Source organism: Canis aureus, chromosome 11 (assembly GCF_053574225.1).
Source record: "Canis aureus isolate CA01 chromosome 11, VMU_Caureus_v.1.0, whole genome shotgun sequence".
Classification (NCBI taxonomy): Eukaryota; Metazoa; Chordata; class Mammalia; order Carnivora; family Canidae; genus Canis; species Canis aureus.
In genome coordinates this window covers 71008123-71020940 of record NC_135621.1, presented here as the reverse complement: position 1 = coordinate 71020940, position 12818 = coordinate 71008123, and the positions used below count along the sequence as shown (strand labels likewise).

Here is a 12818-nt window from a genome sequence, read left to right as displayed (position 1 = left end):
CCAGGCAAAGTGTTCCTTACAGAGAGACTTCTATAGGAGCAGTCCTTAGGTTTTGCTTATCATTTCCTCGGCTCAGACAGATGGCTGGTAACATGTGTGAACCTCAACAGGATTTTACTGGGTAGGCACATTTCTGCAAACGAAGGAAGTCTGCTTCTCATCAGACTTTGTTCTTTATTCTCTTGAAAGCTAATTCAAAAAAATTATTTAAATTTTTTACAATTTTATTGAGAAATAATAGACATACATCATTGTGTAACTTGAAGACGTATAGCTTGGTGGTTCGACTTAGATCTATCGTGAAGTGATGGCCACGGTAGGTTCGGTTAGCATCCATCTTCTCATAGAGGTACAATAAAAACAAGAGTAAAGGAAAGACATTTTTCTCTGTGATGAGAATTCTTAGGATTTACTGTCTGGACTCTCCTGTGTATCCTACACCAGTGTTTGCAGTCGTCATCCTGTCGTACGTTACAGCCTCGTGTTTGTTTATCTTATAACTGAAAGTTTGTACCTTTTACCTCCTTCCTCCAATCCTCCCTCCCCCAGCCCCAAATTCTAGTAACCACCAGTCTGATCCCTTTTTCTATTAGTTTTTGTTTTACATAAAAGATTCCACATATAGGTGAATCATACAGTATTTGTTTTTGTCTGTGATACTTGTTTCACTTAGCGTAATGCCCTCAAGATCCATCCATGTTGTCCCAAATGGTTGGATTTCCTCATTTTTCACAGCTGAATAATATTCCTCAGAGTGTGTGTGTGTGTGTGTGTGTGTGCGCGCGCGCGTGTGCGCACATGTACATACACACCACAACTTTATCCATTCAGCAATTGATGGACCCTAGGTTGTTTCTTTGTCTTGGCTTTTGAGAATAATGTTGCTGAGAACCTGAGGGTGCAGATGGCTCTTCAAGTTAGTGTCTTCTTTACCTCTGATATCCACATAATCAGAATTGCTGGATCATATGGTAGCTCTATTTTTAATCTTTTCAGGATCTTCCATAGTGTTCTCCATGGTGGCTGCACCAATTCTCATTCCCACCCACAGTGTTCAGGGTTCCCTTTTCTTCACATCAACACAGTGTTTGTTATTTCTTATCTTTTTGATGATGGCTATGCCTACAGACATGAGGAGCTGTCTCCTTGTGGTTTTATTTATTTATTTATTTATTTTTAAAAGATTATTTTTTTATTCATGAGAGACACACAGAGAGAGAGGCAGAAACACAGGCAGAGGGAGAAGCAGGCTCCACGTGGGAGCCCGACACAGGACTCCATCCTGGGTCTCCAGGATCAGGCCCTGGGCTGAAGGCGGCGCCAAACTGCTGAGCCACCCGGGCTGCCCTCATTGTGGTTTTAAAGTGCATTACCCTAAGGACTAGTGATTTTGAGCATCTTTTCATGTACCTTTTGGCCATTTGTATATCTTCTTTGTATATAAGAAGATATACAAATGGCCAATTCTTACCTGTATATTCAGGTCTTTTGCCCATTTTTAAACTGGATTAGTTGTTTTTTTTTTTTTTTCAGTTGTATATTTTGGATATTAGTCCCTTATCAGATAACATGGTTTGCAGATATTTTTTTTCCCATTCTATAGTGTGGCTTTTCACTTTGCTGATGGTTTCTTTTGCTGTAGTTTGATGTACTCCCACTTTTTTATTTTTTACTTTGTTGCTTGTACTTTAGGTGTCATAGATAAGAAGTCATCACCAAGACCCATGTCAGGGAACTTAGTTCCTGTGTTTTTTTCTAGGAAGTCTGTGGTCTTAGGCCTTACTTTTAAATCTTTAATCTAAAATAAAATAAAATAAATAAATCTTTAATCCATTTCGAGTTAATTTTTGGGAAGCTGAAATTCTGTATCAAAGATGTGTGTTGGTTGTCAGTGCAGAAGTGCAGGAATATAATGTTCTTTTAGGCCAATAAATCAGATCCACATGAGGTTTTCTTATAAAGACGACATTTATAGTGCTGTTGGTGTCAACTCCCACAAGTACAGGAGACCCTTACACATTGGGTTTCTACTTCTAGAATTGATTCCAAAGTTTATGACATAGTAATTTTTTATTTGCTGGGGCAAAAATATCTATGATCTGTACTTATGGGAGCCAGTCATGTAACTAGTGGTGGAAACTGGCTGGTTGTCCAGCCCCTGCATCTCAGTTCTCTAACCCACCCACTCCCCAAATCACCTGGTTTAAAGAAAGTCTGTGGTGCCTGGTGGCTCAGTGGGCTGAGTGTCTGCCTTCGGCTCAGGTCATGATCCTAAGGTCACAGGATTGAGCCCCAAGTCCTTGCCTTGGGCTCCTTGCTCAGCAGGGTCTGCTTCTCCCTCTGCCCTTCACCCTGCTCATGCTCTCTCTCTCTCTCTCAAATAAATAAAATCTTTAAAATGAAAAGTAAAGTCTAGGTAGTATTGAAGGGGAGAGCTCTAAGAAAGAGCTTGTTTTGAACATAGGAAAAGAAAGGATGAATTAAAAAAATATAAATGAAGGGATTGGCCAGTTCCCTGCGGCTTAGTCTGTTGTTAATGAATGAGCCCTCTATTCAGAAGTAAAAGATTTGATTAAATGTTTCTTCTGATGCTAAACCTGAATTTTAGGGCAGAAATTATATGCTATGTTAGAATTCTCTAATTATGAAATTTGAGAAAATGTAAGGTTTGTTTTGTTTTGTATTTTGGTAGCTGCTGAGATTACTATAATTAACAAACATTCAAAGTCCCTTTGTGGTTTATCATGCAAAATAGTGTCGTTAATTCTGTTCTATCTAGTTTTGTGGGTTTTTTGGGTGGGGCTCAAAATGAATGACACATACGCATAAATGTTTTGTTATTTAATATGTATCCTGAACAATAACCATCAAAATCATCCTAAGTGTAGTTTTCTTTTCAAAACGTTAATTGTGTCTGGGTTTTTACAGTGACCTACAATAGAATTTATAACAATATATTAGTCTTTTATGATGCAAATATGTCATTCTGTGTATTCATAAAGAGTTGCTTCCACAGAAAGAAAAAGACATTTATTAGCACAGATAAACCTTGAGTTTACTTTTTTGGGGTATATTTAAAAATATCTGGTAAGTTGCTATTTGTATCTTTCTCTTTGAAGAATTTAATTCTAGTGTAACATATTATAAACGAGAGGGTAAAATTTGATTTCTATTTGAAGGGAAATGTTCAGCATGTTAGGATCAGTAACCTATTTATGTATAATTAGTAAAATACATTAGTGGAAAAGATTAAGGTGTCAAACCAAAGTTACAGAACAAAACAGTTTAGTTTACTTTTGTGGACAAGAAAGTTAAAGGGATGTGAAGTAAGGAAACCTGTTCAGTTCCTCACTGCTGGAAGGAAGAATGCAGTGACAGGGCAAGAGATGGCTGGGGCCCTTTTCCTGCAGAAGCAGGTGGTCTCCTCCACCATAACTAAATATATGCACCTGTAGGGCCTAAAATTTTTGCTACCTAAAAGTTGTTTTTTCTATTATTTTAAATTTTCTGATGTTTAGAGTAGAAGAAATTGAATTAAAATGGAAATTAGTGAAAGAAGTGCTAAGGTGCTGTTTGCATAGAAGCATATTGCCCTCTACTTGGTCTTCATACTACACAGTTTGGAAATAGTGAGCTTAAGTAGGATTTCTAAAGTGTATTGATTTTTTTGGAAACAGTACCATTTATGAATACATAGTATTTCTGAAGTGTTTAATTTATGAGGTGTTTATGTATCTGTGTTTTATCTCATTTGAAATCTCTCAGTGACTTGGTATTATATGAATTGTCATTTCAAGATTAGGAATTGGGAAATTAGAGATAATATACAAGCTAACTCAGAACAGTGCTTTTTTCTGCTTCTCAAAACATTTTATATGTGCAGGTATATTTGCTTTTAAGAATACATGCATTGATAACTGCCAAAGAGACTTGTAGTAAAATGTTAACAGCACTTGTGTCCTGACTGGTGGGATTTTGATGATTTTTTTATGCTTTAATCAATACTGTTTGTATTTTCTAACAATGCATATGTATCATTTTCATAATCATAAAAAAATGAAAAGTGTACATTGAATTGAATCCAAGGAAGTCCAGCGAGAAAGTATTTGAAGCTTATATGACGAAGTTAACTTTTTCTCTGCAGACACGTCAAGTTCTCGAAGAGCTGACTGAGTTGCCTGTTATGGTGGAGCTTGCCAGTGATTTCCTGGATAGAAACACACCAGTTTTTCGAGATGATGTTTGCTTTTTCATTAGTCAGTCAGGTATGCTAATTTTAAAGACTTGACTATCATTCTAATAATTACAGCATGTCTTTTTTTTTTTAAAAGACTTTTAAAAAAAATTTTATTCATTTATTCATGATAGAGAGAGGGGGCGGGGGGCAGAGACACAGGCAGAGGGAGAAGCAGGCTCCATACAGGGAGCCCGACGCAGGACTCAATCCGGGGACTTTAGGATCATGTCCTGGGCCAAAGGCAGGCGCCAAACTGCTGAGCCACCCAGGGATCCCTAATTACAGCATGTCTTGGCAAAAATTGACATTTAAAGATATACAAGTATTACAGATGATTTGACAAACACAGATTTATTTTGATATTACATAATTCCTTATGAATTAGAAAATTAACACATTTTACACTTAAAGGGGTGAATTTTCAAAGACAAGGAAAGGAGAGCCTAAAAAATAGGAACTTACTATTAAAAGTTTTACAAATTTATTATTTTGAAATGCATACTTTTGGTTGTTTTTTTTTAAGATTTATTTTAGAGAGCATTGTGTGAGCTGGGTGTGGGGGAATGTGGAGTAAGAGAGAGAGAGAGAATCTGAAGCCGACTCCGCACTGAATGTGGAACCCGATGTGGGGCTTGATCTCATGACCCTGAGATCATGACCTGAGCCAAAATCAAGCGTCGGATGCTCAACCCACTGAGCCACAGGTGCCCCAAGGGCATGTTTTAAATTTTACTTAAGCAAATGATACTGACGAAAGTGTAGTCAGTTTTTTTGTTTTTGCATCTAAGAAACCGTGTCTGCTGACTGCTCTGTGACTTTTATCTTCCTGCTTTCATAGGTGAGACCGCAGACACCCTGATGGGTCTTCGGTACTGCAAGGAGAGAGGAGCCTTAACTGTGGGGATCACAAACACGGTGGGCAGCTCCATATCCAGGGAGACAGACTGTGGGGTTCACATTAACGCCGGGCCCGAGATCGGCGTGGCCAGCACGAAGGTAAGTTACTGACTTAGTTCTCTCACCTGTCTGATTGTAGTGCGGCTAGGACACCCTCATCCATACCTTATGGTTCATTTGGTAGCACTTACAGAGCCCTTACAGTTTACTAATCATTGTAATTGTTGTAAGGCTGGGTGGCCTGTAGTAGATAAAACACTGTTCCCTCCCTCAGTCCCATTAAAAGGGACAGAGGATCTAACATACATGCTGTCTGTTTCCATTCATCACTTACGTTCCTCTTGCGGGTACAGTGGGGTACATGGTAAGTGCAGGTCCTCTTCTTCTATTAAGTAGAGTAGGAAATTAGAGAAATAACAGAAACACCCAGCTTAATCCATTTAATTTTTAATTATTTTTAATTCTAATAATAATAAATTTTTATTTACATACTCATAGCTTCTAATACACATGCCTAAATATACACACTACCCATGAAAGTTTGTAAGAGGGTGCGCACTTTTTGGCATACAATCTGCCTATTTAAAAAAATTAAAATGAGTGTTATATGACAATATCTGCTTCTCTTTGGATACTATATCTGTGGAGACTTAAAGCATCTTTTTTTTAAGACTTTTTTAAAAAAACATTTTATTTATTTATTCCTGAGAGACACAGAGAGAGAGGCAGAGATACAGGCAAAGGGAGAAGCAGGCTCCACGCAGGGAGCCCGACACGGGACTCGATCCCGGGACTCCAGGATCACGCCCTGGGCTGAAGGCGGCGCTAAACCCCTGAGCCCCCCGGGCGTCCCTTAAGACCTGTTGAAACTACTTTGCTCTTTGAAATTGGAATATGCATAAATTTAGTATTAGTCATAAAAATAGGAATCTTAGATCTATAAATGCAAAAGATGTTCTCTGTCCACAGTTGTAGTACTCTTTATGATTTCAACATTTCTGTTTTTTCTGCTTAAATGTAGTATTTCCTGCTGATTGTCTAATAAGATGCTTAGGTATCGGTGGATTTGATTCTAATTAAGGTGTGTGGAAGATGATGTACAAAACCACATTTGAATTTTTTTTTCCTTTTAAAGAACCTCAGAATTTTTTTTTTTGGAAAATCTGTGATTCTTATGTAAAAACTCTGAGTGAGGTTTTTTGTTTCTTGGTTACTTTGATGTTGCTAACACTGTAATTTACAGAAAGCTGAAACCTGAATTTTCTCCATGTGGTAATTAAAACATGTAAGATGTTTGTGCTTGGGTTTCCATTCTGTGCCTGAATAAATAACCAGCCTCCCTCAGCAGCAGCTTATGGATTTTTGGAACAGTATCCAGACAGACAGCTTTGATCAGGGATTGGAATTCCAGGGCTCCTTTATTCACAACACATGGTAGAACAGGGCTTCACCACGGGGTATGTGGGATATGGGATCACCAGTGCATGGGTGCCATTGACTTACCTTTTTACTAAAATCTTTCTTGAACTGTGAGCTGTCACAGGAAGGACACTTTTTTTTATTTCTAATTCTGTTGTTCACAAAAACTTTAATTTTCTAAACATTTAATTATGATTTTCAAACAGTAAAGTGAAAGGAATTTTATATTCACACCCATATACTCCTCACCTAGATTGTACCATTAACATTTTTTCCCGCGGCTCTATGGAGGTATAAATTTCACCATCATAACACTCACCGATTTTAGGTATGTAGTTTTAGTAAGTTTGGCTGTGTAACTGTGGCCACGGTCCTGTTTTATTTTTTATTTTTTAATTTTTTTATTTTATTTTTTTTGTTTTGTTTTTGCACGGTCCTGTTTTAGACTAACTCACTTGAACAAGTTCCTCTGTGCCGCCTTACGGTCAACCCCCACTCCTGCTCGAGGCAGCTACAGTTGCTTTCTCCTGCTATCCTGTGTCATCTTCCAGAGGTTTTTTGTAAACGAGATTGTATAATACATGTCCTTTGTGTCTGGTTCCTTCTGTTTAACACGTGGTGAAACAAGGGTTTCACCGATGATGTTTTTGAGATTTTTTTCATGTTGTTATTTCTAGCAGTAGTTTTCTTTTTTGCAGGTCCTTTTTTATACGGTCTTTTTATTTTGAAATAACTGAAGGTTCATAGGAAGTTGCAAAGATAGTACAGACAAGGCCGTGTACTTCTCCCTCAGTCTCCCCCAGTGGTTACATCTTGTATAAGAAAATAAGCATCTTCTCATAGTACATATATTTTAATTAACTGCTTAAAAAAAATAGCTCCCTTGAAAATTTTAGGAAGTATGGCAGTTTAGTGTTACTTTAATTTTTCTTGAACTCTAAAGTAATTTTGTTTTCTTCAACTGCCTTAGACTTCCTGGGCTTGGAGTTATAAAAGTTTTGCAGTGCTTAGTCATAGACTGTTTCCGAATGGCAAATACAAGTTTATATGCTAATAGATGATCAAAGAAGTTCATCATTGGTCCTAATCCCTGACCCTGTGATGGAGCCAGCCCAAGAATTCTATAATCTTGATCATGAATCCCCAACTTTGCCTGAAAAACTATTAGGATTAGAGAGAGAGAGATGACTAAGTTTCTCCTAATATCAGACCATAGACAATTTGATATTTCTGTAGGAATTGATGGACATAAATGTGCAGATTTAGCAGTTTTTATATGTTATTGCAGGTGTTTAAAATTTAACCACAGTACTGACTTTTGTTGATTTTTAAAAATAAACCAATATAACTTTTTGGCAGAATATAAAGTAAAGCAAGTTTAAAAGTTCAGAATCAACATTTTCCTGGTGAATTCTTTCAAACCTCAGTAAATTCTAAGTGTGAGGTGTACCTTACTTTTCTTATAATTGGTTTTCTGGTGTATATTGATGAAATGAAAAACATGAAATTGGAAATTAAGCTGTAATGGGAATGCAATAGAAAAATGTGTGCATTAAATCTATTTTATTTTAATATTCATACTTAAAAACCAAGGTTGAGATGTCTTAAGTCCAAATAAGGAAACATTATTCTGTAGAGTAACATTTTTAGTCATGGGCTGGAGGAACTAGAACCCATTGGATTAGTGTGAATTGGAAAGAAGGGGCACCTGGGGCCCTTCAAGATGTTGGTTGAGCATCTACCATCGGCTCGGTCATGATCCCGGGGTCCTGGGCGAGCCCTGCATCTGGGCTCCCTGCTCAGCAGGGAACCTGCTTCTCCCTCTCTCTTTCTCTCTCTCTGCCTGCCCTCCTCCTGCCCCCCGCTTGTGTTCTCTCTTGCTCTCTCTCACTTTCTGTCAAATAAATGAATAAAATCTTAAACAAACAAAAAGAAACACAAAGAATTGGAAACAGTGTAGGTATCCCAGGGGTCCTAGATATTGGGTCTCTTCCCTTTTCCTGATCAAATGTTTTGTGATGAATTGGTTTATTGAAGAGTAAATGTCAGTAGGAAAAGGTAGATTAGAAGGGACTGGAATTTAGAATACAGGTGTGCTTGTTAGCCTGAAGGCAAGGGACTGCAAGTCCGTGTCAGTGCTTTGGGGGAGAAAACCCCAGCCTGCTAGTGGAACATGTCGTAACACAGAGATAGGTCACACAGGTAGCTGTGGGGGACATGTAAGCAGCTCCTAGTTGGGAGGTTCAGCAAGAGGAAGTAGGGAGTCTCGTTTAACTATTGGGACAGTAAGGAGCATTAGCAGATTGTGATTTCATTATACAGGAGGCTCATTATCCACGTTATGACAGGAAAATATTCACTAATGAAGTGATTTCCTTATCCAGAGAAGGCTGATAGAAATTCAGCCTATAATCTACAAAAAAACCAAGAATAAACTTTTTTTTTTTTTTTTTTAAAGATTTATTTATTCATGAGAGACACAGAGAGGCAGAGACACAGGCAGAGGGAGAAGCAGGCTCCATGCAGGGAGCCCGATGCGGGACTCGATCCCGGGACCCCGGGGTCACGCCCTGGGCCCAAGGCCCAACTGCTGAGCCACTCAGGTGTCCCAGGAATAAACTTCTTACTGTTAAAATTGCACATAACTCTGTAGCTGGCCACACTACAGTAGTCCTAGTGATTTAATAATAAAAATATAAATAAGAAACTCAAATGTGGGATCCCTGGGTGGTGCAGCAGTTTAGCGCCTGCCTTTGGCCCAGGGCGCGATCTTGGAGACCCGGGATCGAGTCCCACGTCGGGCTCCCGGTGCATGGGGCCTGCTTCTCCCTCTGCCTGTGTCTCTGCCTCTCTCTCTCTCTCTCTCTCTCTGTGACTATCATAAGTAAATAAAAATAAAAATAAATATATTTAAAAAAAAGAAACTCAAATGTTTAAAACATAAAATTTAGTTTCTTTAGATGGCTGATGAATTAAAAAGATAACAGAACTACTATTAAAAAGACTTAGTACAGGGGCAGTTAAGAGGCTCAGTCAGTTAAGCATCTGACTCTTGATCTCAGCTCAGGTCTTGATCTCAGTCAGGGTCATGAGTTCAAGCCCTGCATTGGGCTCCATGCTGGCTGTGGAGCCTACTTAAAAAGGCTTAGTACAGAAATGTTATTAATACCATGTTATTAAAATGTAATTATTCTTAAGAATTATTCTTAAGAATGTAATTATTCTTAAGAATGATGATGATTCTTATTTCTACTCACTTTGCTACAATTGAGATTAAAATTTTTTTCAAGCCAAACTGGAAAAGAAACCAAAGATGGAAATGAGGAAAAACAATAAGCAATAGTTTAAAAAAAAAAAAAAGATCAGTTAAAAAAAAAAAAAAACCAACAAATTCAGTGCAGGTACCTCAGGGAAAATCCTTCCAGTGCTTTGGCTTATATAAAAAACTTAATTTGGTTATGTATGTGCAGATTTACACTCTGCTCACCTTCCTCTGGCGTGTTTCTGCTCCTTTCTTGAAGACATTGGGGATTTGGTAAGCATCCAGTGCATTATAAGGAACTTTTGTATTTGGAAATAAAGATTAAGTCATTTTTTCAAATTCAGAAATGGAGCATAGTGATAGATTTCCCAACTACTGATTCAGTTTGCTTTTACTAATGCTGCTTTTTTTTTTAAAAAAAAAAAGGGGGGGGGCAATATATATTTATAAAACCAGTGGGAGGGAATTCTTTGTTTTCCTCTTTTTATAAATTAAAAATTCCAAGTTCTTCAAATGGACTTGCAGCTAATTCTGCCTTTCTGTGGTGTTGCAGGCTTATACCAGCCAGTTTGTTTCCCTTGTCATGTTTGCCCTCATGATGTGTGATGACAGGATCTCCATGCAAGAGAGACGCAAAGAGATCATGCTTGGACTGAAGCGGCTGCCTGGTAGGAAGAGCTCACACCGTCGACTTTTGTTGTCTGAGGGGTGGCTAATGAGTGAGGTCTCTTATCCCTGAAGCTGTGGCTTGTAGCTGTTTAGTCCCAAAGATCTTTCTTCTTTTGAACCCGTGTATTTAGAAATCCCTTGCTCGTGTCACAGAATAGAATAGAAACCCTGGTCTTTTTGTTGGTTGCTGCCAGTGTATTATTGTTACGATATTGGGTCAGTTAGTTGTCCTTTTTTCATAGACTTTGTTAATATTACTTCTTAACAGATTTGATTAAGGAAGTACTGAGCATGGATGATGAAATTCAGAAACTGGCAACAGAACTGTACCATCAGAAGTCAGTGTTGATCATGGGGCGTGGCTATCATTATGCTACTTGCCTTGAAGGGGCCCTAGTAAGTCGTCTCGCTTATAATTTCATCTTGGACTTGAGGACCTGCACGTAGTCCTACTTTTAGACTGAATGAAATAGGTGGGACTTTTGAAAATGCCTTTGTAAAAAACGCACTCTGATTACTTACCTGGAAAAAGGGTAACAATACGTAATTGAAAAGTGAGTATCAAGAAAAGTACATTTTACCACTGTGATTTGGATTTAGGTTTAGCAAGTTACTTGAGTTAATTTGTTGTCCAAATAGGAGTAAATAAAAGATTAAGTTCTCTAGGTGTGAGATTTAATTGAGGTAAACGTGAGGCAAGTAATAGAACAGTTACAAAGTAATGTGAATATATTCATGATCATCTAAAATTTTCAAAAAGTTTTTGCGGTTGTAAAACTTGTAGTTATTTATTATATAGACACTCAAACTTCCATTACTTGTTGGTAGTTTATAAATAACTATTAGCCTATATTTACATACCAGTGTAGGTCCTTTTATACTGTGGATAAGTAGTGACTTCAGACAGCAGATGTTTTGTGTAATATTTACTTAAGAATGGGTTTTTGAAAAACAAACTGAAGACTAATGTAGCTCTTTCCTGTTAGAAAATCAAAGAAATCACTTACATGCACTCTGAAGGCATCCTTGCTGGTGAATTGAAACATGGCCCTCTGGCTTTGGTGGATAAGTTGATGCCTGTCATCATGATCATTATGAGAGATCACACGTATGCCAAGTGTCAGAATGCTCTTCAGCAGGTGGTGGCCAGGCAGGTACGTTAGAGGCTGTGCTGGGACGGCCCCTGGGGTTGTCGAAGAGTTGGGTTACTATAGCTTATTTGAATTTTATGACATTTAAACTGATAGGCCAGGGCCCAGTAGGAGGCTTACAGAACATGTGGAGTTTAGGTGTGAAGAGTTTTGACAGGACCCAGCTCAAAGATCTCGTAATAAGCAGAACCAAGACCCAAACTGAGGTCCTAGTCTCCAGGTCCTGTCCTCTCTATTAGTGTATGCTGCTCCCTTTTAAGTTAATATACTTAAAAGTGTATTTCAGGAGAAACTAGGGTTTACATTAATATTACTCAGGTGCTGTGCTTACCTGAGTTTTCTTCAGATCATCTGGCTCTTACATAAAGCCCCGAAGGTATTACTGTGTGGGCACAATGTAGTGGTTACGAAGCTGAGCTTTGAAGGCAGGCGGACTTGGATTCAAGTACTGAGCTTGGTATTTCTCAGTTGTGTGAGTTTAAAAAAATGACTGGATCCTGCAAAGTTTCTGCCTCTTGGCTACAAGTGAAATCAGTCTGAGTTACACATGGGATTGAGCCTGTGAGGCCGCGTGCAGATGTGCAGTGTGGGCTTTGCACATTCGTGTGCAACCGCTCTACCTTTGCTTGCCGCTGAATGTGTGTGTGTCTTGCCCAGGGACGCCCAGTGGTGATTTGTGATAAGGAAGATACCGAGACCATTAAGAACACAAACAGAACAATCAAGGTGCCCCACTCAGTGGACTGCTTGCAGGGCATTCTCAGTGTGATCCCCTTACAGTTGCTGGCTTTCCACCTTGCTGTGCTGAGGGGCTATGACGTAAGTGATGGGCTCCTGTAGAAATCTTGGGCCGGCTTTTTACCTGCTTTGATACTCTTAGTTTTCCTTCTAAATTTTTAGCAGTAGCATTTGAGAAATCCTTCAGATACGTATCTGTCACCTGTTAACGTTTGCATGGCCCAATTCGTAGATTACGTCCTCACTTTTTCCTACCCGCAGGACCCGCAGGCACCGTGGGGCCTGCCTCTGTGATTGGAGGTTACCTGCAGGGCGGGGAGTCTCCACGTGTTTCCGTTTCCTTCTGGGCAGCTGTTGGCAGTTCTTTGGGACACTCCCACGCCTTGCAGGATCTAGGGTTCCCAGTCTCCTGGTCGTTAGGACAGCCAGACCTCCTGGTCTTACC

General features: G+C 38.9%; 1 protein-coding gene across 3 annotated transcripts in view; it reads left to right on the top strand.

The window, feature by feature from the left end:
• The window catches only part of GFPT1 (glutamine--fructose-6-phosphate transaminase 1), a 54841-nt gene that overhangs the window by 37903 nt on the left and 4120 nt on the right, over positions 1-12818 (top strand). For all 3 annotated transcript variants that reach the window (XM_077915706.1, XM_077915707.1, XM_077915705.1), the window contains 6 exons: positions 4145-4265; positions 5076-5233; positions 10369-10483; positions 10753-10880; positions 11471-11638; positions 12293-12454. In XM_077915706.1, the coding sequence (XP_077771832.1) occupies positions 4145-4265; positions 5076-5233; positions 10369-10483; positions 10753-10880; positions 11471-11638; positions 12293-12454 (852 nt within the window). The remainder of the gene's footprint in view (positions 1-4144; positions 4266-5075; positions 5234-10368; positions 10484-10752; positions 10881-11470; positions 11639-12292; positions 12455-12818) is intronic.